This window comes from Lipotes vexillifer, unplaced genomic scaffold, assembly GCF_000442215.2.
Source record: "Lipotes vexillifer unplaced genomic scaffold, Lipotes_vexillifer_v1.1 scaffold977, whole genome shotgun sequence".
In the NCBI taxonomy this organism is placed as follows: Eukaryota; Metazoa; Chordata; class Mammalia; order Artiodactyla; family Lipotidae; genus Lipotes; species Lipotes vexillifer.
This window is the reverse complement of record NW_006783088.1, coordinates 693,427-720,566: the sequence shown is the minus strand read 5'-3', so window position 1 is coordinate 720,566 and position 27,140 is coordinate 693,427. Positions and strand designations below refer to the sequence as shown.

Genomic DNA, 27,140 nt, shown 5'->3' with positions numbered 1-27,140 from the left:
GGAAAGAGTTTTCAGTCTTTTGCCAGTGAGTTTATTAGCTCTAGGGGTTTGATAAATGCCTTTTTTCAGGTTGAGGAAGTTCTAGTCTATTCCTAGTTTGTTGTGCATTATCTTGAAAGTTTGTTCATTTTGTCAAATGCTTTTTCTGAATCAATTGAGATGATCGTGTGGGTTCTTTTTTTCTTCATTCTATTAATGCGGTATATTACATCAGCTGATTTTTGTGTGTTGAATCGCTCTCATAATCCTGGGGTGCATCCCACTTGATCGTAGTTTTAATGTGCTGCATAGTCTTAATATGTGCTGGGTTTGGTTTGCAGGAATATTGGTCTGTAGTTTTATTGTGATGTCTTTGTCTGGCTTTGGTATCAGAGTTATGCTGGCCTTACAGAATGAGTTGGGAAGTGGTTCCTCCTGGCCTTTTCTTTCACTGGGAGGTTTCTGATTACTAATTCAGTGTCTTCACTTCTTATAAGTGTGTTCAGATTTTTGGTAATTTGAGCCTCCTCTTTTTTTCCCCTCCGTCTAGCTAAAGGTTTGTCAATTTTGTTGACCTTTTCAAAGAACTAACTTTTGGTTTCATTGATTTTTCTCTGTTGGTCTACTATTTTCTTAGATATCTCTGCTCTACTCTTTATTTCCTTCATTTTGCTAGCTTTGGGTTGGTTTGCTCCTTTCTGCCCCCTTTTTCTTTGAGGTGTGAAGTTAGGTTATTGATTAGACATGTGATTTTTTTTTTCTGTTTTGATGTAGCCATTGATGTCTATAAATTTCCCTCTGAACACTGCTTTTTCTGCAGCCCATGTTTTATGATATGTTGTTCTTTTGTTTTGTGGTTGTGGTGGTGGTGGTTGGCCACACCCCATGGCAGGAAGGATCTTAGTTCCCCGACCAGAGATCGAACCCTTGCCCCCTGCAGTGGAAGCGCGGTGTCAGGGAAGTCCCTCAATCTTTTTAAATTACTTGAGTGGCTTAATATATGGTCTATTCTGGAGAATCTTCTGTGTGTACTTGGGAAAATGGTGTATTCTGTTGTTTTGGGGTGAAGTATTATATATCTGTTAGGTTTAATTTTGTTTTAATAGCGTTGCTCAGGTCCTCTATTTCCTATTTGAATTTCTGAGTATTTTATTCATTACTGAAAGTAAGATACTGAAGTTTCCAAATTATCTTAGTAATACCTATTTCTCCCTTCAATTCTGTCATTTTTTGCTTCATATATTAGGTATGTATAGGTTTATAATTCTTATACCTTCTTGATTGATTGACTTTTATTAATATACAGTGTCCTTCTTTGACTCTTTTAACAGTTCTTTGGCTTGAAGTCTGTTTTGTCTGATATTGACGGAGCCACTTGCTATCAGTTTGTTTCCCCCCAGAAGATGTTGAGTACCTGTGAATGTAACATTACTTTGAAGGAGGATGTTGAGTTTCTTGTCTGTGTAGATTTGTGTCTTTTTTTAGATTTGGGGGCATTTTTATCCTTTATTTCTCCAAGTATTCTTTCTGCTCCATTCTGTGCTCTCCTTCTGGGACTCTGTATGTTGATTTGCTTAATGGTGCCCCACAGGTCTCTTAGTCTCTGTTAATTTTTCTTCATTTTTTTCTTTCTATTCTTCAGACTAGATGCTCTCATTGTGACCTATCTTAAAGTTTGCTGATTTGTCTCCTTTCTCAAATCTGCTGTTTAATGATTGCAGATATTATACTTTTCAGCCCTAGAATTTCTGTTTCGTTCCTTTTTATAATTACTGTCTTTTTGTTGGCCCTTTTCTATTTGTTGAGACATCATTCTCCTGATTTCCTTTAGTTCTTTGTCAGTGATTTCCTTTAGCTGTTTGACCATATTTTAAAAAATCATATTCTTTGTCTTGTGTGGTCTCTCTAAAGGCTCTGTTTGGTTAAGCTTGTGCCCAACGTGTGATTTGACAGAGATTTCCTTACATGGCTTGTTTAACTTTTTTCTTGCTTCAGTGTTTACTTGGTTGCTGTAAACTTATGACTATATCCCAGAGTTCTTACAAAGTTGATTCTGGCAGGTGTGTGGTGTGTGTGTGTGTTTCTGAAAAGGGACATTTTTGCTGATGTCACTCTCTGACAATGCTTTTTTTTTTAACTATAGAGTTTTACGGAATGGGTATGTTATTCAATAAAATAGGCTATTATGCTTTATAAGGATAAGCAGTTCTCATCAAATTGCTGTTATTTGTCCAGTGGATGATATCCACAGTATGAGAAAATGTAGGCATACAGTCCTTTCATTGTGAAGTATAAAAGAGCTTTATTGAATATAGGAAGTTATGGAATAGGTTTAAAGTCCAAATTAGCGTAGCTGGGTTGAGTAAAAGAAATAATTTTCTCTTCATTATGTAATGTTCAGTACTTTATGGAGGGTATTGAATTGCTCCCTTTGAAGAACTTTTCTTAAAAGCAGCCATGACCTACATGTAGAAGTCCTAGATTACTAGTCTCAAGCCAGGATTTTTAAATCCAGGTCTGCTTAGATAACTTTGTGATCTTGAACAAGTTGTCTTCATTGGCATTCCAGTTACTTTAAGGGGAAAATTCATTGGATTGTACTTAGACTAGTTAATCTTTAAGGTATTTTCAACTGTAAACTTTTTATTATTATTATTTTGATACTTGAAGTAGCTCAGATAGTAGAAAGGTAAGAAAGACATTTTAGTGGTGAAAGGGAAATCAAAGGAAACGTATATCTGATTTAATAATTATGTCCGTTCTTTTAAAGTTCCCACTGCTATTCATATCTGCATTTCAAATGAATGTTATTTCATTACCTTAATATGTTCTCATAAAACTTTCAAACAATGTATTTAAAGCTGGAATATCCCCCAGTCACCACCTTGTTCCACAGTGGAGGAAACTATAGTTTTTCAGATCATTTTTTTTAAAGGTTAAGCAAAAAAATTACCATACTATATGTGTGTGTGTGTATGAAGTTTTATTTTTTCCATTTAACATTTTTGCCAGTAATTCCATGTCATTCTTTACAGATACCTCCATGTGTTTTATTCTATCTTGGTGATATGTCATGGTTTATTTAATAAACAGTGGCTCCTTAATGTGGAGAGTTAGGTTGTTTCCATCTTTTGGCTAATATAAACATGTTATAGTGAACCTCCATGTGCCAGTTTATTTTCCTAGGGTAGATACTTTGAGGTGGAATTACTGGAAGTATTTTTGGACCTTCCCCTGGAAGGTGACCAGTATTTATCTCAATTTCTTGAAATCTGTCCAGAAGTGTTGTTGTGATATATAGATATAAATACATAGATTGATTTATTTATACCACGGGTATACACACATATATATAGTATTTGGACATTTTATGGATGTGGGTTTTATAAGTGTGATTTTAGTTTTGTAGGATAAATTGCTAGTAGTTGAAATTAACGTGAAAAGGTATATGTACTTATAATTTTGATAGATGTTGCCAAATTGTCCTTTATAGAAAGGTTTTGCTGGTGTTCACACTGTTATCTCTATTAAGAGTTCCTATTTTCCTACAGCCTTGCCAATACAAACATTTGGATCATTGCCAATATGCTAGGGGAACAATACTACAGCAATATGATTTTCATTTGAGTTTCTCTTGTTATGAGTGGATTGAGCTTTGTTGTCATTGTTTTTGTTTGTTCATATATCTGAAAACCATATGTTTTTACTGAGTTGCCATTTTTCTGTTGGGCTGTTAGACTTTGCTTATAGAGGAATTTGCCATGCAGAAAACTTTATGTTTATATAGTCAGATGTATCAGTCTTAAGACCTAAATTCTGTGCTATTCTTAGAAAGGACTACCATTCTGAGATTATTAAAAAGATCTTCCATGGTCAATATAGGCTCACTTTTAATATACTAAGTAAAATTATTGAATAGAATCAAGGGAAGGCATTCCTACCATGGAATTCCTCTTTATGGAATTCCTCTTCAGTACTTACTTGAAGCATTGTTTGATTATTAAATCGTCTAGACGTGTGCTTCTTTCTTATAGTAGATCTGGTCATCTTTTTGGGACCACTCACTCAATTTAGTTTCTTCTGTCTTAGATCTAAAGGTTAAAATATAGAACAAAAGGTTAGATCATAGGTATATTTCTCTTAGCATTATATTGTAGTATATATATAAAATATACTATAAATGTAAAATAACTACTTTGCAACATACAAAGTTTTTTCTTTAGACTGATGACAATAAGGATAAGTTTTATCAAATTTTACTGTCATCTTGTTGTTTCTATTATATCAGTAAAATTCTGAGGTTCCCCTCTGGGGCAGGGGGAGAAAAAAAACCATTTATCATCTTTCCATTGACTATATTTATAAGAGTAGATATACAGAGATTGTTATTGGTTAACTATAAACTTTAAAAGAATGATGTATGTTTTCATTTAGATCCCAAGGAAGAGAAAGAGGAAGAAGGTTCTACCGTCCCTCAGGAAGTTTCCGTTGCTGCAGCTAAGCCTAGCCGGGGCTGGCGTAGCAGTAGCAGGACATCTGCCTCTCGGCATCGTGACACAGAGAACACCCGAAGCTCTAGGTCCAAGACTGGTTCATTGCAACTCATCTGCAAGTCAGAACCAAATACAGATCAGCTTGATTATGGTACAGTGAATATAGAGTATGGTTATTTAATAACCAGTTGCCTGTTGATTTTAAATGTAATGTTGAACATTTACCAGAACAGCTTAACTTTCAGGGGTAAGTGTGGTGTTACAGGAAGGATTCCTTTTTGACATTTGCAGATAATTCTCCTTTTGTATAATTACCCTAGGCAGTAATTTGGTTTGAGTCTCTTGGCTGCAGAGAGAAAATATCTGTATCTACATAGATAAAGTTTTGTTTTGGACTTTTTCTAGATGTTGCAGAAGAGCATCAGTCTCCAGGTGGCATTAGGTAAGAAACTTTTCATATTTCGTATTTAAACCCTTGGGGATGTAGAACACAGTCAGTCATATCACATGACTCAGAAGTTGTTTTCTACTTGAAATAATTGTCAATTGTTTTTTTAACTCTTAGTGTCACGAGCCATCATTGCCTTGCCTTTATTTAATGAAGTGATAGCATGTCTAGGATTTATATATTTTTTGTTTCAATTACTATTCTTTAGGATAAACAGCTAGATTGCAGTCCAACTACACCATAAGAATGAAAATCCTAGATAACTTACTGTAAATCTTCAGCTACCTCTAAATAAATTACTGAATAAAATCAAGTCAGATATAATTCATACAGCTGGAATTTCTAACCTCTATTTGCTTCTTTTTAGCAGTGATGAGGAGGAAGAGGAGGAAGACGAGATGTTGATCAGTGAAGAAGAAATACCGTTCAAAGATGATCCAAGGGATGAGACCTACAAACCCCACTTAGAAAGGTATGTCTCAGATTTGTCAGTGAAAAATAAGTTAGGAAAGCATTGTTGCATGCTTTTATTTCACCTTGTTGCCAAACTAATGGATATGGACTTAATTTTAAATGAGTAATTAATTATGCACTCATTTTACGAATCTAACATTATCTTATTACTCCCTCATAGAGCCCTCTCTTCCATTTATAGAACTTTGTTTTGATCATATTCAAATTATTATGATGTCTGCCTGTTTTATCTTAAGGTATCATGAATTGCCTGAATACTTAGAATTTTTTACTTTTGTTTCTCTTTACAGCTATAGTGAGATTTGATTCTAAGGCATTGTTAGCTTGCGGAGGGGGCGGGTCGTCTCATAGGCTCTAAATATATGTATGATGTACATATGAGGAATAGCTGGCTGGAAACCACATTTCATGGACTGAGGAGCATAATTTTATTTTATTTTAATTTTTTAAATTTTGCATTTATTCATTTTATATATTATGAACATATTCTCTTCTTAAAATTTATTTTATTTATTTATTTTTGGTTGCGTTGGGTCTTCATTGCTGTGCGTGGGCTTTCTCTAGTTGTGGCGAGCGGGCTTTCTCTAGTTGTGGCGAGCAGGGGCTACTCTTCGTTATGGTGCACGGGTTTCTCATTGCGGTGGCTTCTCTTGTTGCAGAGCATGGGCTGTAGGCGTGTGGGCTTCAGTAGTTGGTGGCGCACGGGCTTAGTTGCTCCGCAGCAGGACCAGAATTGGCAGGCGGTTCTTAACCACTGCGCCACCAGGGACGCCTGAAGAGCATAATTTTATAATAAATCATTGATAACTCCTGGCTTTACCCTTTTGTCACAGTTGTCCTTGAAAGGGTCCTTTGCTGGATACCAGTATTGAAATGTATTTGTATTTTCAGGGAAACCCCAAAGCCACGGAGAAAATCAGGGAAGGTGAAAGAAGAGAAAGAGAAGAAAGAAATAAAAGTGGAAGTAGAGGTAGAGGTGAAAGAAGAAGAGAATGAAATTAGAGAAGATGAGGAGCCTCCTAGGAAGTGAGTAGGCAATTCCTACTAAAAATGGAAATTTAACAGATTTTCAAGCCACTAGTGGAAAAAGGGTAGGAGTGTGAGGAATGATATTGACATATACATATTGCTGTCTTAAGCAGCTGACAATTTCATTGGAAAGACTCTGCCCAGAAGCTTCAAAAGTTTAATTCAAAGCAATACTTAAGAGACGTTCAGTTGAGTGGGTAGGACAATAATAGCTCTAGGGATGCCGAGGAGGTAGAGGTAGCAAGAAAAGTATGGCAAATATGGATCCTCAGAAGAGGGGCAAATAAAGCAAATGATGTAATAACCTTGATCAGGTGAAAACTTTTGGCTAGCAATTATTTCCTGTTGCAGAAATAGCTTTTTTAAGTGTCTAGGCTTTTGTCTCTATTGCAAGGAGAGTCTAGTTTATGTTCTTAGGGTTTTTAGATAATAGACTTGTTTATTCTACTTTTTAAATTGATTAAATATAAGTGATAGACTTTTCACTGAAACAAGTCTTCAAGTAGTAACCTTGAGGTTTATCCATATCTTCCATAGAAATGTGTAGTTTATGAAAGGTATATATTTTAACTTGTGGTGCAGACTTATTTGTAAGTGAAATTGCTTCAGAGTGAAATCTTTGTTTGGTTTGCCAGATACGTCTTTGGCTTTATGTATTCTGGGTTATCCTTTGTTTCTGCCACCTACTCTTTGGTCTTGAGGGTATGTCCTCAGCTCTCCTTTACTATATAAGCTTCAATCTGGAATATGTGGACAGTTACTCTGCTCTTTAATTATAGGAGAGGAAGAAGGCGAAAAGATGACAAAAGTCCACGATTACCCAAAAGGAGGTGAGTAATTTATACTCCTGCTGTGTTGTGCCTTCTTTCTGGTGGTGGGCACTTCACTCACATGTTCAGCCCTCATAATTATCCTGTGGGAATGGCTAGTTAAAAATTTCACAAAAGCAACTTCACTAGTGTCCTTGATGCAGAGTTACTGTGTTTTTATTTCCATTGCAGGATCTTAAAGTTTCTAAAAATTTTAACACTTCTTTGCCTTTTGGGGAGTTACTAGTTTGTTTTGTGCTCTTTTTTAAAAATTCTAAACATTTGGCAATTTCTGGTTACTTCTAACATAAATACTATGCAAGCTATAAACTTAGAGATTTTAATTCTTCATACTGTAAAATACCTATTCCGTATAGTGCAGTTTGGCCACTGTGCAGACTGCCTCTTTTCTGTTGCTAACTTCTCTCCTACATATTGCTAATAGAAAAAAGCCTCCAATCCAGTATGTCCGTTGTGAGATGGAAGGATGTGGAACTGTTCTTGCTCACCCTCGCTATTTGCAGGTCAGTGAAGTTGTTAAATAAGGCAGCCTTGCAGGTTACGTTCCATTACCAGTTCTCATACTTCATGAGAGCTTACAATTTGTGGACTTGTGTAGGCTTTATCATTAAATGTGTAATGTCAAGGAAAATCTTTTTGTAAGCATCAAATTACTTCAGTTGAGTTTCTGTTGTTGTTGTTTTTTAAGTGATTTAGAACCTGAGCTTAAATATTTCCTTGGGATCTTGGAATATTCCAGTGTTTTTCATGGTGTAAATACTCCTGATACAAGAAATGATTGCGTAACAACACACCAAGACACAGTGGAACAGATTTTATTTTAATGTGTATTTTTAAAGAATAAAATTAGCAACTAAAACCAGTGACTTTTTGAATCCTATTTAGAATAAATTCTAAAATTTTTAGTTTTTAGGTTTTTTTTATTTTTAAGTGAGCAGGCTTTTTAAAAGTAATTTTATATAAATTGCTGTGCATTCTGCATGTTTTTAAAAATTTATTTTTTATTTTATTTTATTTATTTTTGGCTGCTTTGGGTCTTCGTTGCTGCGTGTGAGTTTTCTCTAGTTGTGGTGAGCAGGGGCTACTCTTTGTTGCGGTGCGCGGGCTTCTCATTGCGGTGGCTTCTCTTGTTGCGGAGCAGGGGCTCTAGGCATGCGGGCTTCAGTAGTTGTGGCTCGCGGGCTCTAGAGCACAGGCTCAGTAGTTGTGGTGCATGGGCTTAGTTGCTCCGCGGCATGTGGGATCTTCCCGGACCAGACACAGTGGAACAGATTTTATTTTAATGTGTATTTTTAAAGAATAAAATTAGCAACTAAAACCAGTGACTTTTTGAATCCTATTTAGAATAAATTCTAAAATTTTTAGTTTTTAGGTTTTTTTTATTTTTAAGTGAGCAGGCTTTTTAAAAGTAATTTTATATAAATTGCTGTGCATTCTGCATGTTTTTAAAAATTTATTTTTTATTTTATTTTATTTATTTTTGGCTGCTTTGGGTCTTCGTTGCTGCGTGTGAGTTTTCTCTAGTTGTGGTGAGCAGGGGCTACTCTTTGTTGCGGTGCGCGGGCTTCTCATTGCGGTGGCTTCTCTTGTTGCAGAGCAGGGGCTCTAGGCATGCGGGCTTCAGTAGTTGTGGCTCGCGGGCTCTAGAGCACAGGCTCAGTAGTTGTGGTGCATGGGCTTAGTTGCTCCGCGGCATGTGGGATCTTCCCGGACCAGAACTCGAACCCATGTCCCCTGCATTGGCAGGCGGATTCTTAACCACCGCGCCACCAGGGAAATCCCAGATTTTTTTTTAATGAGTGAAGATACAGCTTGTATTTAGGTCTGGCAGAAAACATGAAGGTGAAATAATAATTACTAAAGCTTAAGAAGTGTTTGATCTTTATTTAGCAGCAAGTATAACATAGACTAAGGCCTTACTTTCTGATTCTGGTTCTACTATAATAATGATAGCTACACTTCTTTTGTCATGTACTATTTGCTGCACTAAGCACCGTACAATATATGATCTCTGTATTCCCACAACAACACTACAACACAGTTATCATTACCTCCATATAATACTTCCATATGGAAGTATTATATTCTAAGATCATGCCAGACCCAGATTGGAATCTGTTTCTGTAGCCTATGTTGGTAATCATTTTATTATACTGCTTCCTGTTCATATACAGAGTATTTGGGTTTCCTTCAGCACTTTTGACTTAGCAAAGGGATGAGCTAAGCTAAGCTTTCTGGAATCCTTAATTTTTTCCCCCCTTCACTTTCTTTTACTGTTTTAGCACCACATTAAATATCAGCATTTGCTGAAGAAGAAATACGTATGTCCCCATCCCTCCTGTGGACGACTCTTCAGGCTCCAGAAGCAACTTCTACGACATGCCAAACATCATACAGGTATTTTTTTAAATAAAATGTTTATCAAGTAGCTAAATTCACTGATTCAACATCACCAAGTTTGTTTTACAGCTAAGAAACCAGAGGCTGAGCAACATTAGGTAACTTGCCTGTGGTCACACAGCTAGTTTTAGCAGAACTGGGGTTTTCTAATTCTGCCTCAGGTAAATAGATACTCGTAGTAACTACCTGCACTGAAAATGAGGAGTATGTGGAGAAAGCTGAAACGGGAAGGAGGGCTGCTCATCGTTCACGTTACCTACTGAGGAGCTCTTGACTTCTCCTATTGGAATCGTAAAGGCTAGCTATTGAATTCACATATAACCTCCTGTTGGAGGAGGAGCTATTGACTCAAAAAGAGAAACTGAATGTCTTTGTAATACATGTTATAGAATGGATTCAGACATCGTTCATTTTTATCCACTTGACAGTCTTAGTGCAGTGTAGCTAATAGGAACAAATTAGGCTGGGTATTAGTGGTAATTGAGCACATGCCAGACATTTGATATTCTTAATAATCCTTGGAGGGTAAGACTAAGAATACCAGTAGCAGAGATTTCATGTCTCTTGCACAAGGTCATATGGTCAGTGTCATATATATACCCTTTCCATCATTTACTAAATGTGTGACTTAGGAACGTTACTTAATTTCTTCTCACTTTTCCTCATTTGTAAAATAAAGCTAATAATGTTACCAATAACACTGAGTTATTACAAGGATGAAATGAGATAACCTATAAAGTGCTGTTTATTGCACAGGGCCGGGCACCTGATAGCACTGCAATTTAAACTCAGGTCTTAATCACTCCAAAGTCTACTGTCTTTGCGTTACACTATGTTTCTTCAGAGAGTATGCTGTCTCCACTGTTTCTTGATAGAAGCTGCCATTTCTCCACTCCTTCTCCCTGCTACACTGTTTTATCCTATAGAAAAGTAATTTCTGACAACCAGTTTAGACTGTTTTAGTTAAATATTACAAGCCTACTATGACAAACAGTGTTTTAGAAATTCAGTCCATTCTAGATATTTATATTTGGTTGATACAGTTTTATGATGTCAGTGTTAGAGAGTTTTCCTTTTCCAAATTAGTGTTTACTGGCTCCTTTTGAAAATACAATTTATTTAAGCAAGTGGAATGCCCCACATGGGTTTGTCATGCGACTGTGGAGCTGGAAAAGTGGACAAGACCTGAGAGATACTAAGAAATTGTCCCTGAGTTAGAAGTATGCATTTTTAGACCCTACCACTCATTACGTAGAACATAGACCAGCAAACATTGGCATCACTTTAGCTCCATTTAGAGATGGAGAATCTCAGGCCTTGCCTTAGACCAACTGAATCAGCGTCTGCATCTAATAAGATCCCCAGGTGAGTCCTCAGTACATTCAAGTTTGAGAAAAACTTGACTCTTTTCCCACACTTGGTTTTAGAACTGTTTGGGATGGAATGTAAGATTAAATTGGATACTGTTTGCCTTTTGACTTATCCTTATGTTTTTACTGTGACTATTTCTAGTAATTTTTAAGTGAAAGGCATAGAAAATGGGTAGTGGCCATTTATTCAACAAATGTATGTTGAGCATCTGTTTGTCCACTTTCTTCTCAACCAGTTGATAAGAAATTAAGTCCAGTGTTCCTTTGCCCCATAGAATTCTTGAGAGAAGTTTAAATTGTTTATCTTGGGTAACTTTTTAAAAAATCTGAAATAGAAGATATGAGTAGCACTTTATATTTGGGTCACTTTTCTTTAGGGAATGCCAACTTCTTTTGTTGTTGTTGTTGAATGCTAGATTCTTTGTATGTAAGCATTCAGCTTTCACAGTCTGTGAAAAAAGCTGTTTTAAGAATAAAAGCTATGTAAAATATAATTGTTTACTTGCTAACCAATTTATCCAAGGTCTGGATTACTGGTAATTGAGATTAGGATTCCAGTTCTCATATTTCTGTCTAGCTGTGTTTTTTATTTTTGTTTTATAAAATAGGTTCGTATGCTACTGAATGAATGGACTAAGAGATAAAAATGATATTATTATAAGTTTATCCAAAGTGCTTATATATTAAAAACAGTATTGCTTGTCCTCTAAATTCACCTGCCTGATCATCTGCTTACTTGTTGTAAGCTAGGAAAAAATACTTAAGAGGGATTCTAAATGGAACACTAAATAACCACATTATTTTTCTTCTTAGATCAACGAGATTATATCTGTGAATACTGTGCTCGAGCCTTCAAGAGTTCCCACAATCTGGCAGTGCACCGGATGATTCACACTGGCGAGAAGCCATTACAGTGAGTACTTATTTACTGGTGAACATCTGGGGTCTAAGTGTATATACACCACTTGAGGGTTAGACCCTTTACAAACATTTCAGCTGGCACTGCTGTTTTACTTTTACCAAATTAAAGAGTGGGTATTGGGCTTCCCTGGTGGCGCAGTGGTTGAGAGTCCGCCTGCCGATGCAGGGGACAAGGGTTCGTGCCCCGGTCCGGGAAGATCCCACATGCCATGGAGCGGCTGGGCCCGTGAGCCATGGCCGCTGAGGCTGCGCGTCCGGAGCCTGTGCTCCACAACGGGAGAGGCCACAACAGTGAGAGGCCCGCGTACCGCAAAAAAAAAAAAAAAAAAAAAAAAAGAGTGGGTATTGATTAGGGGAGCTACTTAGTCATGTTTTTCTTTTGTTTTCCTCTTTTTCAAACAAACAGAAAGGGGAAAAAATCAGATTAGTTTTCTATTAACTTTTCCTAATCTTCCACAAGAAGTATATATTACTGACTGTTGCTTATAAATGTAACCTCTAAATTCTCACCCTGACGCTAAATGAGAGGTCTCTTTATTTCTCTATTTGATCAGCTATTTCCTTTTCCCTCTCCTTAGGTGCGAGATCTGTGGATTCACTTGTCGGCAAAAGGCATCCCTTAATTGGCACATGAAGAAGCACGATGCAGACTCCTTCTACCAGTTTTCTTGCAATATCTGTGGCAAAAAATTTGAGAAGAAGGACAGCGTAGTGGCTCACAAAGCAAAAAGCCACCCTGAGGTGCTGATTGCCGAAGCTCTGGCTGCCAATGCCGGCGCCCTCATCACCAGCACAGATATCTTGGGCACTAATGCAGAGTCCCTGACACAACCTGCAGACGGTCAGGGTCTTCCTCTTCTTCCTGAGCCCTTGGGAAACTCCACCTCTGGAGAGTGCCTTCTGCTAGAGGCTGAAGGGATGTCAAAGTCATATTGTAGTGGGACAGAACGGGTGAGCCTGATGGCTGATGGGAAGATCTTTGTGGGAAGTGGCAGCAGTGGGGGCACTGAAGGGCTGGTCATGAACTCGGATATACTCGGTGCTACCACAGAGGTTCTGATTGAAGATTCAGACTCTACTGGACCTTAGAGGAAGGGAAGACTTTGGGCACTGGGACAGCTAAGACTTTGTATTTAAAAGACAAAAAGGACAAAAAAAAAAAATTTAAAGCATTTAAAATCTAGTAAAATAACTGAAGGGCCTGCTCTTTCCATTGTGGATCACAGCACACACGCGCACACACGCGCGCACACACACATCCCCTCTTCTCCCTCTGTTGTCCCCTTTAAAAAATTGATGTTGCCTTTACCAGAAAGCTAGACAAAGAAAAAGCAGCAGTAGCTCTTAAAGTAACGGTTATTCTTATACTCAGTTCCAGCCAGGCAGACTTCCTGCTCATCAGCAGATCCCCCTTTTCAGCCTGTAACTCTGATGTGCTCTGGGTCAGCTTTTAACTCTTAATAATATATTAATATTCTCTAAACCCCTTCTCCTCCTTTAGTGCTTCCCTATGGTTCTGGCTTCTATCCCCTGCAGCACATTTATCTTCAAAGTATATAATTCTAACCTCTGGAGGCTGGCAGCTTGACTTGGCACTTTAGGGCCCCTTAGCAGGGTGAGCTGTTAAAACAGCACACATCTCTCACCCCCTTTCCCTCCATTCCCCCTGGGTTTAGGAAAGGAAGGATACATGGGGACCACCTCCTGCCTCTTCACCACACCACCTTCCTCAGTCCCCCTCCCAACACCTCCATAAGGTTCTCAGTGGTGCTCACTTGCTTTGCAAGCAGGCTCCCAACAGGGAGGGAGCTACTGTCTACATGGTCTCTCTGACCATAAGACAGGGTTCTATATCAGTGAGAAAAGTCCCAGACTAGTGGCAGAAATTTGCACTTTGAACATGTGTGTTTTTGTGTTGTGGAACCTGAGATTCCTTATTTATTAACAAAGTCTGATTTCCTTTTTTTTTTTTTTTTTGTCTTTGTTGCTATATTTTGTGGGGCTGGGAGAGATTAGATTATTCTGACATGGGGTCCTTTGCATAAGAGGTACTTGTAGAAGGCAAGATACAGGGTTGAAGAAGCACAGCCAGCCTCTAAAATCATAGCTGTCTAGTGGCCTTTAAAGAAAGCTGGTCCTCAGCACGAACAGAATCACTACAGTAGCCTAGTGCTTTTCCGGAAACCTCTTTAGGGAAGGATGTTAGGTTTGTGGTAATTAGTGGTCTGAGTTTTTAGAGCATCAAGATTTAGGAATTTTGAGGGGATCAGGAAGGTTGTTCAGGGTCTGAATTATAGATAAAAGGTTTTCTCTTGTGAATTTATTGATTTTCTTTTTTGTCCCCATCATTTCTTTATACAGACCTCCCTATTAGAGCTCCCTATACAGACCTCCCTATTATCCCAGCTCTGGCCCCTTGCTTTGCTTTTGCTTTTGCTTATTGCTTTTGCTTTTGCTTTTGCTTATTGCTTTTGCTTTTGCTTTTGCTTTTGCTTTTGCTTTTGCTTTACTTTGCTTTGCTTTGCTTTATCATTGGTTCATTCCAGCTCCCAGTTAGTGAAGGACACTGCCATCAGTGAAGGAATAGTCTTGAGTCATACAGTTGTAAGTAAAAGAAAATTGCTCTGTTTTGTTTCCCTTTTAATAACACTTCAGAAGAAGAAAGGCTTCAACAAAGTTAATAATCTGTATAATGCTTTGGTTTTCACCTGAAATTGTAGGAATTATCATTTCCCTCGAGGTAGGGATTTTCATGGGGTGGATTACTTACTGTCCATGGGAGAGACAGTTTTGTACAACTTCATAACTTCCAGAAGACTAAAAACATATTTTGGCCCATTTTTAGAGAATTAGAAGGGCAGTCTCTCCTACGTACCTCAGAAACTGGAATTAAAGGCTTGCCCTATTCGTTGTCAGAAATGTATGATGGCTGTTGGAAAGAATGAAGTTTTGCTGAGAACAAAATAAGGAACAGCTTGTTTTTCACAGACACTAAAACTACAAAGTTTATCAGTTTTCTCTTTTGATTTTTTTTTTTCCCCAAAAAGAAGGATAACAAAACGTCATCTCTGAAAGAGGCTTACTTTACACCCACTAGTGTCAGTGGTTGGGATGCCAGGGAATAGGGAGTGAAACACCTACAGTGAGCAGTCTTAAATGTACTGTTGTTTCTTTTCAGTGTTGCAGATTTGCCATCCCCTTCAGTGTGAGGGTAGAAAATGGAATAAGGTTAGAAGGGATATAGAGTATGCTTTCCTGCCCACAGTAAGGATTTGGAGTTGACTTTGGTATGTTGAGTAAATTTGGAAATATTATAAGATTGACTGGATGGGTCTAAAACAAAGTTGTTCCACTCCCGTATTAAGTCCATTTTGTACTGTTTTACTAGCTAACATCTATACCCCACTTTACTTTTTGTCTTCGTCACATTTATCTTATCCTTTGTCTCCATAAATTACATTTGCAGTTGTTAGTCATCAGATGTTTTAGCCACCTACACAAAAGCAAACTGCATTTAAAAAAAAAAAACTTTACGAGATGGAAAATATATTCTTCCCTGTATCACACTCCTCCCCACCAAAAGCAGCTAGTTAGTTCTCAGAAACTTTCTCCTTTCTCCCTTTTTTACTCATCTTCATTTACCTGTAATTTGCTTCAATAAATTATTATAGCAGTTTGCGATAAGTTTTAAAATATTTTTCACGGACTTAAGATTTTTTCCTTTTGAGGAAAGGGGTGCTAGCAAAGTAAAGAGTTGGTTAAAGTAAACTATCTTATACTAGGTTCTTGTCCCTTTTCCTTTCTGCTCCTCATATGTTTACTTCATTGTCCTAAGGGACTCTTAATCTTAAAATTCTACATTTCCTACTCTTTTTTTTTTTTTTTTTTTTTTGCGGTACACGACCCTCTCACTGTTGTGGCCTCTCCCGTTGCGGAGCGCAGGCTCAGCGGCCATGGCTCACAGGCCCAGCTGCTCTGCGGCATGTGGGATCTTCCTGGACCGGGGCATGAACTCGTGTCCCCTGCATCAGCAGGTGGACTCTCAACCACTGCACCACCAGGGAAGCCCAACATTTCCTACTCTTAATCAAATTCTGCTACCTTTTTAATAACTCTTCCGACAGCATATTCTCCATCTTGAATTAGCAATTCTAAATTCTGAAAATGTACTTAATACAAATATTATTTCTACAAGATATAGAAATACATCTTGTAGAAATACATCTTTTCCCTTGTTTGTGGTTGCCCAGGGTTATTTTGCAAAATTGAGACTTAATATGCTTCAGAGAATTTAGATAAACACTGGCCAAGATTACTGGGAGTAAAAATAGATACATTGAGGTATGGAAAAGCATTCACATAGAGCACTTGAACTTCCTTAGAACCTGTTTGGAGAAAAAAATATAGAGTGTACTCAACCTAACTAAGGTTATTACAGTCCGGCTGTTCGAAGCACCATTTTTCCCTCCTGTCTTTTTCCCACTTTCCAGTGTACTCAAGAAAACTGAAAAATTGTAATGAATCAATTTAAAATATTTTATTTCCTAGAAGCCTTTTTTGCCTGTTGTAATATGCAGGACCCTTCTCCTTTGGTGGGAGAGACAGGTAGTACCTGAATCTAGGTTGAAAAGGTTATGTAAAAAGAAATTATAATAAAAGGGATACTCTGCTTTTCAAATCCTTGTTTTCTCTTAATCTAGGTAAGGCATATCCAAAATAAATATGTAAAGAAGAAAAATAAAAGTTATCTTCATGGAAGCAACTGGTCTTCCTTGGTTGTACTGAGTTGCAGTTATCCTGGGGTGAAATAATTGATGCTGCCAAATAAGAAAAACAAGTGCCCTCAGAGCAGGTTTTATGTGGCAGATACTGTTGTTTGCTCTTGTTGAGAATCAGGTAGTTAACTTTTGATGTAGTTCAGTTCTTGATTTCTAATGCTGAGATGCCATATGATTTGCCATTTGACAAAGTTGGAAATCTTTCAACCGTGTTTCAACCTTAGGAAAGATGGATTCCTAATCTAGTAAAGAGAACGTTAAGGAAGCTGTGGGGTTAATTTTGCTCTGATAATGACAAAACCCTGATAGCATTTAATATCAGTGCTTCTTCACAAAACTCAAATGTCCATATAAAGTTAAAAAAAGAAAAAAGTAGAATCCTCCTACCTTCTTAAAAAGCCTACTGTGACAGCCACCCCGGCCTCATTCCTTTCTCCCCTATGTCCCTCGATTATTGTTTTGTTTTGTTTTGCGGTACACGGGCCTCTCACTGTTGTTGTGGCCTCTCCCGTTGCTGTGCACAGGCTCCGGACGCGCAGCCTCAGCGGCCATGGCTCACGGGCCCAGCCGCTCCGCGGCATGTGGGATCTTCCCGGACCGGAGCACGAACCCATGTCCCCTGCATCCGCAGGCGGACTCTCAACCACTGTGCCACCAGGGAAGCCCCCTCGATTATTGTTTATGTATGGAAATTACCCCCTGAGAAGGCATGTGTTTCAATTTAGAGGTAATGTCCATGATACAAAATAGTGAAAACATTCATTTGGGGATGAAACTTGTAATTCTTACCCAATTGGCATCATCCTCTAACCTACAGAGTTAAATGCAATAGAACAACAACTCTCCAAGTGCTTTTAAACTCTGCCTTCATTTCACAGTCCAGCTCATTCTCTTATTTTGTTAAGAAGCAATGTGGTATGTCTGGGATAAGGAAGAAAAAGAAAAGCATGTTGTCACTTGAGTGAGACTGCCTCAGAAATGTTACCAAGTCAGGGTTGGGTGTTTCCTGTCCTTTGGAAGAGAACAGGCCTAAAACAGTACCTTCCTCATCCTGTAGCTACAAGGAAGGCACCATGATTGAGATTACAGATGCTTCCTTAGCTGATTTTTAGTCAAGTGTAAATTTAAATACTCAGCAAAAGGATGGGAGTGAAAAAATGCTGTAGTTTTACAGGATCTATTTCATGTAAACTTTGTGTCTTGGAACAAAATATGAACTACCTAAAGAATGATATTGGAAACTCAGTGGGCGGAACAGTTATAGAATCAAAGACCTATATTTAAATTTTGAACCTAGTTATTAGATTTTGTGCACATTATTTAATTTCTTTAAGCCTCCATTTCTTATATAAAATGAGGAAACTATCTTGTAGAATTATTCTAAAGATCAAATAAAGGCTCTAAAGCCGTTAGCAGTGTCTGGCCTAGGGTAGATGCTTAATGAATGGCAGCTATATCAATAATAATAACTTAATATTATTGAATAATTTACCAGGCCAAGAAAGAAAAGGACGTGGGGAGCACAGAGAAGGTGATAATCAAATGAACTGATTATAAGTGTATATAAATAGATTCCATTAGGCAGGGCTGTCATGAGGATCAGTGTGATAATGACCTTGTCGCCAAGTGCAAAAGCAAAACAATGACATGAAAACAAGTACACTAGGCCCTGAGTGGAGGAGAGAGTTGGAGGCAGACGCTGCAGGACAGAAAGCCGAGTGAAAAGGGGCCTTTGATTCCACAGGCGCAGAAATCCACAGCCAGGAATTTGCTGCCACCTCTGAGTCAGGCAGCGGGGGTGGGTGCTGAATTCCATTAGTAGGGAAATGCCCAGTGGATTTAGCCCGAGAATCACATTTCTTATTTGGACCAATATAGACAGAAACAAACCCAGCTCACTTGTTTCCCGGGACAGTTGAGTTAGGGGATGGCTTTCACAGAGCATTCACCGCTGACCCCTCACCGCCGGGACCTCTGTAGCCGCTCTGTCTGGCTAGCAAGGAAGATCCGTTCAGACCTGACTGCTCTTATGGAATCTTACGTAAGTTGCCTATTTTGCTGTCGTCTATTTTCACTTCATCTCTTCTGATCCAGCCCTTTACATCATGTTCCAGCTCCGTTATCAGTTACAAAAGCCCTAATCATGTAGTCATTTATATATCGGGCACCTGTCATTTGACATGGCCCCTTCCCTTAAGGAAAGTCATATGACCTTTCTTTCTCTAGGCTATTCAGGAGACATGTTCCTTGAATAAGAAAATACACAAGGGGTTCTATGTAGAATTGGCTTTATGTCCTGGAGGCTGTTCCTAATTTCATTACCTGTCTGAATTCTGCCAGAATAGATTAACCATGAGGCCTCTAAGCTTGGCTTCTTCATGTGCATTGTTCTGATTTTTTGAGCTTAGAAATGAAAGGTGGAGTTAGGTTTATAGGATTGGGAGAAGAACAGTATAAACCAACCAGTTTCTCCTGTTACATTATTAGCCACCCTGTACAATCAAAAGTGTTCCTGTGTCTAAATAGAAAGGTCACCTACACTATCAAAAAAGTCTCGTAGAAGAATCACTGGGGACCTGGGGAAGTGTCCGATTCTTAGGGAGCTAACCATGGATCTCAGGTTTTCTGATAGAGGTCTTCATCTAAGGCCTGCCGTGGAAACACTCCAGGCCCCCGTGGAGAGAAATGGTTTATCTTCATAAAACTCCAGCAGTCAGAAATCAGATTCTTTGAAATACCAATTAAAAAAAAAAAAATTGCCATTGACTCCTCTAATAAAGGATTGTCCTCACCATTGACAGTGAGCAATGGAGAGGGCTGTTAGAAAAATTCTACGATGCCTATATTTTAGAGCTTAGGTGTGGCCAGTGTCTTCAGGTATATTTAAAATACTGAAACTCCAGTATGATTATAATACTCCAGTTGCCAGGAGGGAGTGTCAAGTGGGAAGGAAAAATTATTCTAGACCAGTCAGTGAGTGGTTTTCAACCTTTGGAACCTAGTGAAAGCTGCACATTCTCCCAAGAAAAATGAACAGGTAGTCAAAGCAGTATGGATAATTTCTGGGAGGATAGGTTCTTCCTAAAGTCAGTCAAGGTTCCCAAATGAAGAGTTCCTCATCTAGACTCTCTATTTTCTTTACAATTTGGATCCTTGACCAGGGAAGTGAATAAGATTTTATATGAGATTTAGAGATTAAGTGAGAATGGTGGAATGATTACAGAAGATGTGAAGTTTTTCTGTATCCTTGACCAGGTGAAGCACCAAGGTCTGAACGAGAACATAAACCTGGACTCTGTGCATGGTGTGCCAGTGGCAAGCACTGATCGATGGAGCGAGCTTAGTGAGGCAGAGCGACTCCAAGAGAACCTCCAAGCTTATCGTAGCTTCCATGGTATGTTGGCCAGAATGTTAGAAGACCAACGGGTGCATTTTACTCCAGCTGAAGATGACTTCCATCAAGCAATACATACCATTCTCCTCCAAGTCGCTGCCTTTGCTTACCAGCTGGAAGAATTAATGGTGCTTCTGGAACACAAGATCCCTTCCAGTGAGGCTGATGGGTTGCCCCTTATTGTTGGAGATGGTGGTCTCTTTGAGAAGAAGCTGTGGGGCCTAAAGGTGCTGCAAGAGCTTTCACAGTGGACAGTGAGGTCCGTCCATGACCTTCGAGTCATTTCATCTTGTCAAACTGAGATTCCAGGACGTGGCAGCCATTATACTGCTAAGGACAAGAAAATGTAGCAGTTACCCCTCTCTCTCTTAACTTGCTTTCTCCTCTAGTGGAATATATATAGTTTTCTGAGGCCTCACTTTCCCATTCTTATTTTTGAAAACCTTTAAAACCACAGGCATTTTCGTCAGCTAGGGTTGGAGACGTGGACAAATGGGCATACAGGTTTAGTCTGGGGGGGAGGGATGTGTGAGTGTGTGTGTGTGTGTGTGTGTGTGTGTGTGTGTTGGGGCTGTAAGGGAGTGGGGGCAGGGACAACATCCTTCCACCTCAGTGCTGTGATCTTTCCTACCCACTAAATAACCTTTACAGGCATTTAACAGCCTCACATATACTTTTAACTTTAGTCCTGGATGACTCTTCTGAGAAGACTGAAATAGTGAATTAAAGATCATGGACTCTAGTCAATTCAAACTCTTGGATAATAAAAACAGTAACTAACATTTATTGAGTATCTACTATATTGAAGCAATATGTCAGGAGTTTTATGTATATCATAATTTTCACAAGCCTGCTGAGGGAGGTTGTTTGCATTTGACAGATGAGAAAACAGGCTCACAGAAATTTATAACTCGTTCAAGGTTACCCATCTAGCAAATGGCACCCTGAGTTTGAACCCAGATCTTTCCCATTCCAAAGCCTAGTGCCCTTCACTTTAAGGGCCTGATTATGAACCTCTATCACTGCACCTCTTTGCTGCAGAGGGTTGGAAAATGTATCCATGTAATCTATCCCCAGCACTGAAAAAGCAACCCCCAATTGTGTCCTGATAGTGTTAAAGGCAGTATTTGTTGCCCATATTTGGCAAAGAAGAGAGCAGTGGCGATCTTAAGATTAGTCCACCAGACTTTTGAACTTAGGAAGCTGGGAGTGTTCAGTCATACAGCTTGCTTTCAAGTAGCCACTAATGTTCTTGAGTTTGGTGTTGGGGACAGCTTACCAGGTTACCTCACATTTATTGTAATCAGCAATGCAGTGATACAGGCACTGGCACTGGTAACCCGGGCATTCATGGGCAATGGGTAGAATACTGCTCAGGTTAAAAAGTCACAGAACTCCTTCACCAGACAAAGAGTCTCTGGACTTAGTCATGAGCAGAGGATGAGGCCCACTCTGTTCCCAGTGGGAATGCCAGTGATTCTGAAACAATATAGAGCAAAGCCTCCATACTTCAGAACAAAGGGCACAGTTCTGCATTTAATGTTCTTGAGAGAAACGGTATGAAAAGCACCAACTAGTAAATGTGGGCATTAACGTAAAAGGTCATTTACAGTCAGGCCTATGAACTCGTGGTGCAAACGGGAATTGAGAAGTTCTCAGGTGTATCATTTATTTCACACTACCAGTCAATTCAAACTCAAGATCTTGGGTGGGGGGCCCAAATCAATTTGGTTCACGTATTTGAGGCTTCTATATTCTTAAAAGGACCATGAGTCAGAGGGGGCTAGCTGCCATAGCTTGTGTCCTTTCCTACATGGGTTTATGTCCAAAACTCCATGAAGTCAATATTCTGAGAGGGCTCTGGGTGAGGCACGGTGGCGATACAGGGGAGGTCCGGCCCTGCTCCCCAGGATGCATCTGTGGAAATGGTTGTAGGCATACAGGAGATCAATACTATTGATAGACCTGAATTGTAAGATGGGTTTAAGCGGTATGGAGTTGAAGGAGATCAGTGAGGGCCAGAAATCGCTTCCTGGAGGAGGAAGGAGTTCAGTTGTGTCTCAGAGGTTGGCTGAGTACCAAACAAAGAGAAAAGTCATGAGGGGAGAAATAGAGAAGAGTTGCCCGGTTAGAAGAAAATGAGGCAATAATAAACATTTGGGTCCACTACCACTAGAAGTTTGTCTTTTTGTTTTGTTTGTAATTTTGGTAATGGTATAAAATTTTGCAGTGAATGCATAGAGGCTTATTTCATTCGAGCTTCTCCTTGTTTAAATTGTTTCTTGTGCTTAAGAGCAGTATTTTGATTGGTAAAATACTTGCTTATTAATGTGAAGCGCTTAGATTTATCTGTATAGTACTTTTAGGCTTTTTAATTTAATGAAGAAAGGCATGACTCAAATTTCTTTTAAATAAATTTATTATATTTATTTTATTTTTGGCTGTGTTGTGTCTTCGTTGTGGTGCGCGGGCTTATTGTGGTGGCTTCTCTTGTCGCGGAGCATGGGCTCTAGGTGCGCGGGATTCAGTGGTTGTGGCGCACAGGCTTAGTTGCTCTGCGGTAATAACCAAGACATAAACGTGTGGCTCTGAGTTTGTAGACTTTGCATCATGCTCATCTAAAATGGATGAAACTGAATAAGGGACTGACAATAGGCCATATACATATAACTCTATATATTAATAAGGTCTTAAAAGGCATAAATTTAGTTCCCATCCCCTAACTCTTATTTCGTAAAGGGGATTCCTTCTATCCCACTCCCTCCAGAAAAGTCCTCTCTATGGGGAGAGATTCAGTTCTCCTGAATCTGTCAAGGAATTGTATGTATGAGAGTTGATAAATACTTCATGCATTGATTTACGAGGATAATTCGGAAAAGACTTGCAAATTAGCACAAACTGAAAGTCCACGCGTGGAATAAAATTGACTTTAAGACAATCAGGTTTTGAGGGAAGTGAGAATTTTAATAAAAGTGGAAAGTGTCAGGTCATAGTCCTGGAATTCCTGTTATTTCATGCTGCTGTGGATTAAAGCTCAATGGATGACTCACTGTTGTGACCGCTGGTCAGAGAGGGAGAGGACAAGTAAATATTTGCGGGAGACATACCTGATAAATTGTTTAGAATGACTTCTGTTTGTGAATCCTCAAGTAGCTGAGCAACTTCTCCTATTGAGTAAAATAGAAATGCAGGACACAGAGAGGCCTCCAGCAGAATGTGAAAGGGATTGGTGGAGAGGAAAAGGAAAAAAAAAAAAAAGTTTTTGGATATCACTTGAATGGATTTGTCTGTGTGTGAGTGTGTGTGTGTGTTACCAACAATGTTTAGGCCAGGGCATTGAAAAAGGGTGGTTTGTCCTCCTGCCTCATCCTACCTCAGCTTCAAGCATCAGACCCAAGAATGAACCTTCTGAATGTTGGTACATTTAAAAAGTGAAAATGATAAAAAATGTCATTGTTTCATTCAAAAGCTTCTATAGAGCTCTAAGGTCTACAGATAAAGATGGAGTAAAAATATAATTTGATCTTTTGATGAAATATGTGTGGGGTGTGAGATAAGAAAATCCATGTGCATGTGATTCTTTATATAATATATTATTTTGATCGGTCTGTTTTTGGCAGATAGATGCAAGAATGAAAGAATAAAGGATTCAGTAATGGCTAACAATAAAGATTTTGCCTCAGCAAGACCACGAGTTGCTCCTTTTATTTCTGTATCTGGATGAATAAGGGGAATTTCAAGTGATTTCAACACTGGATGAAATGTAATCCTCCCAGCCAGGGCCAGGCTCACTCAAGCGTGCTAGGTAAATCTCTATGATGCCAGGCCACTGGCATCAACTCCCAAGGCCAGTCAGCCTCAAAAACGTAGATTCCCCCTACATTTATCAGCTAGCCTGTAAATGAGAAAGATTTCCTTTTATATGGTTTAATTTCAAGTATTTGAACCCGAATCAAGCCTTTGAAACAGAAGGATCATTACTAGCCTGTTTCTAGTCAGTTTGAAGGCAGAAACTAAGTCGAGGAAAATACACAGGAGAAGATATAAAGCATGGTTAAGAGTATTTTTATCCACATGTTCAAAGTCGTATGAAAGGGAAAACTGCATTTACTATGTCAGACAGCTCTACCCTGTCATGTCATTTGCTCCTCTTTCACAAACAAGGGAAATGAGAATGAGTGTCAACTTGTCCACGGTCCCTCCTCTAGTTTATGACAGATCTGGAGAGTTCTGGCTCCAAGGCTGATTCCACTATAGCCAGCTGCCACGGTACAGCTAGCAATCGAGATCATCTTAGACTGAAATCCATTCTCCATCTCTGTAATTCACTTCTCTTGGATAAAGCCAGCTACAGACTTGTACAAAATCACTCTGTGTCACAAACCCTATTATGTTTCCAAACTTTGGGGCAAGTCACTTTTTCTGAACTCCCTCATTTATGAAATGGAAATAACTTCACAGGTTGTTACATGGTTTAGACAAATTTGAGAATCTGAAAATACTTGTAAATGACATACAAACATCAAGTATACTTAATACCTCAAATAGCTTGGATTAAACAGAAGAATTTCGACTGAGGAGAAGCTATCTTAGAAATACCAGTTGCTTCCCAGGATCCATCTGGTCACAGCCTAGGCTTCACTCTGTTGTGCCCATGGGCCTTTGGCCATTAGAGGCCGACCCAGTTTCACGCACAGCCTCCAGGAATCATTCACCTCTCTGGAGAGGTGAGACCAGGCTGTTCACTACATCCACTAAGATGGTTTTCACAAGCATCAGACAAGTTCTGGAGAAGCCTGGCAGGCTCTGTAAAGAACCAAGGAAACACACAAGCCAAGGCACCGCCCAGGATGTGTTAAAGCATGCATTCAGACTCAGAGTCACCCCGCCATTGGCCAGCACCCTCCTCAACACAAGAAGGAATTCAAACTTCATTTAGTTCAATCTCACCATTAAACACATTTGCACAAGGAAGCCAGAGAGGTGCCCTGGTGTCCCGGCTGCAAAGTAGAATTAGAACTATAATTTGGTCCAGCACATTCCCCACTGGGCCTCCCTGCTTCTCCATTAGACCAATATCATCTTAGGAAGCCTCAGTTCTCTTTGTTTGCATCCTTTCAGTCTCCTGCGTCCAGTGCTCTCTGGCACCCTTCCTTCTAACAAGCCTTTGGAAGCTCTGGGAACAGCAGCTCATAACCCAGACTTCCTTTGCCTCCCCAGATCCCATCTCTACTATAATTTCGTGGTCCCATATCCCATCCCTCCCCTAATATTATGGGGAAAATGGGACACATTCTGAGGTAATGCTTAAATATGTTATTCCTTCCAGGTGAGTAGCATTTGAACAAAGGGCCCAGGGAAAATTTTTAAAAATAAATTTCTGAGGCAGGTTTCTTATCTTTAGGTCAGACCAACCGTTAGGCAACACCACTAGGAAAGGTTTAGGACTATTTTCTCTTTTCTTACTTAGCAATCCCTAGTTCCTATCCCCAAGGCTTGGGGTGGAAGGAGGGTTGGGAATTACATAAATAACTTAAATAGACCAATAAAATTTCCCAACCTGGTTCTAAGCAATAAAGCTCTAAATCTTTCAGAAGTGTTCTGCCAGACTCCAACCAAATTCAAGAACAGAGGAAACCAAAAAACACCAAAAGACAAATGACACTGAAATCACGATGACCCAAAACCTATGGAATACAGCAAAATCAGTTCTAAGACAGAAGTTTATAGCAATACAATCCTACCTCAAGAAAAAAGAAAATCTCAAATAAACAACCTAACCTTACACCTAAAGCAATTAGAGAAAGAAAGAAAAAAAAAAAAAAGAAAAAAAAAAAAGTAAAAGAACAATGCATAGTGACACCTACTTTGGACCAGCACTAAGAATACGGAAATGAATATTAATGATAGCAGCAGACATTTATATGGTGTTTACTCAGCCATTCATCGATCTAATCGCTGTATGTGCATTCATTCACTTACTCCCCACAAGAACCCAATGAGGTAGGTACAAAGATTTTTATGTTACAACTGAAGAAACAGGGGCACAGAGAGAGCTGATGCTTCCCTGCCCTGGAAACATTCATGGTCTCCTGAGAAAGACAACAGGTACACACTCAACTGTGACAGAAATCGGGGTGTCGTTAGTCATACCAGAGTCTAACCAGGGGCTGGGGAAGCCCAGAGGAAGGAAGGATTGGAGGAAGCCTCTCAAAAGAGGCACTTTGGGGGCTTCCCTGGTGGCACAGTGGTTGAGAGTCCTCCTGCCGATGCAGAGGGCATGGGTTCGTGCCCCGGTCTGGGAAGATCCCACATGCCATGGAGCAGCTAGGCCTGTGAGCCATGGCCGCTGGGCCTGCGCGTCTGGAGCCTGTGCTCCGCAACAGGAGAGGCCACAGCAGTGACAGGCCCACGTACCCGCCGCCCCCCCCCACAAAAAGTGGCACTTTGCTAGCTAGGCTTTGAAAAATGACTAGGATTTTGCCCTCAGGAAAAAATAAGGGTGGGGGGGGGTGGTGACGGATGGGCAAGAACATCTCAGGTAGAAGCAGAAGCACTTGTCAAGATTTGGCTGCTGGAAGGCATGTGGCATGTTCCAGAATGTTCCCCCAAGAGCCCCAGTGGAAGATGAGGCGCAAGGAGTGAGGGGATGATGCCTTGAAGAAAGAATCTATGAAAGGTTTTTGAAGAGGGCTAATGCTAGCATCTACCCTTTGTTTCAGAAAAGGAATTCAGACAGCTAAGTCAGAGCTGTATTAGAGGTGAAAGCTGCTGGAAGCAGAGAGACCCATTAAGAAGATGCTCTTTTGCTCAAGGTAAGATATGTTTCAGCTATTTGTGGAAATGTTAGAAGCACTAGGAGATAGAGGTGAACACGACACAGTCCCTGATCTCTTAGAATCTGCATTTTGGTGGGGGAAGACAGGAACACACAATGATATAACCGAGTGTTAAAAATTATATAGGAATTCGAAAAAGTGATACAGAATTACTGAGAGTAGGAGCCATGAAGGCCTTTCTCAAG

The 27,140-nt window shown here is 39.5% G+C and overlaps 2 protein-coding genes across 3 annotated transcripts in view; both read left to right on the top strand.

Moving 5' to 3' along the window:
- ZFP91 (ZFP91 zinc finger protein, atypical E3 ubiquitin ligase) overlaps nt 1–13,365 on the top strand; it is a 28,394-nt gene extending 15,029 nt beyond the window's left edge. Inside the window, exons 3-11 of one of the 2 annotated variants that reach the window (XM_007455686.1) lie at nt 4,414–4,623; nt 4,878–4,914; nt 5,288–5,392; nt 6,286–6,420; nt 7,203–7,253; nt 7,678–7,756; nt 9,536–9,650; nt 11,837–11,936; nt 12,523–13,365. In XM_007455686.1, coding sequence (XP_007455748.1) covers nt 4,414–4,623; nt 4,878–4,914; nt 5,288–5,392; nt 6,286–6,420; nt 7,203–7,253; nt 7,678–7,756; nt 9,536–9,650; nt 11,837–11,936; nt 12,523–13,033 — 1,343 coding nt within the window. In that variant the 3' untranslated portion in view covers nt 13,034–13,365. The remainder of the gene's footprint in view (nt 1–4,413; nt 4,624–4,877; nt 4,915–5,287; nt 5,393–6,285; nt 6,421–7,202; nt 7,254–7,677; nt 7,757–9,535; nt 9,651–11,836; nt 11,937–12,522) is intronic. The other variant, XM_007455687.1, reaches the window with a different exon arrangement.
- Nucleotides 13,366–18,569: 5,204 nt separating this feature from the next.
- Nucleotides 18,570–20,583, top strand: CNTF (ciliary neurotrophic factor). The gene is made up of 2 exons (XM_007455685.1): nt 18,570–18,763; nt 19,978–20,583. Exons 1-2 carry the CDS (start codon nt 18,650–18,652, stop codon nt 20,464–20,466), a joined length of 603 nt encoding a protein of 200 aa, XP_007455747.1. The 5' UTR covers nt 18,570–18,649; the 3' UTR covers nt 20,467–20,583.
- Nucleotides 20,584–27,140: the final 6,557 nt, after the last annotated feature.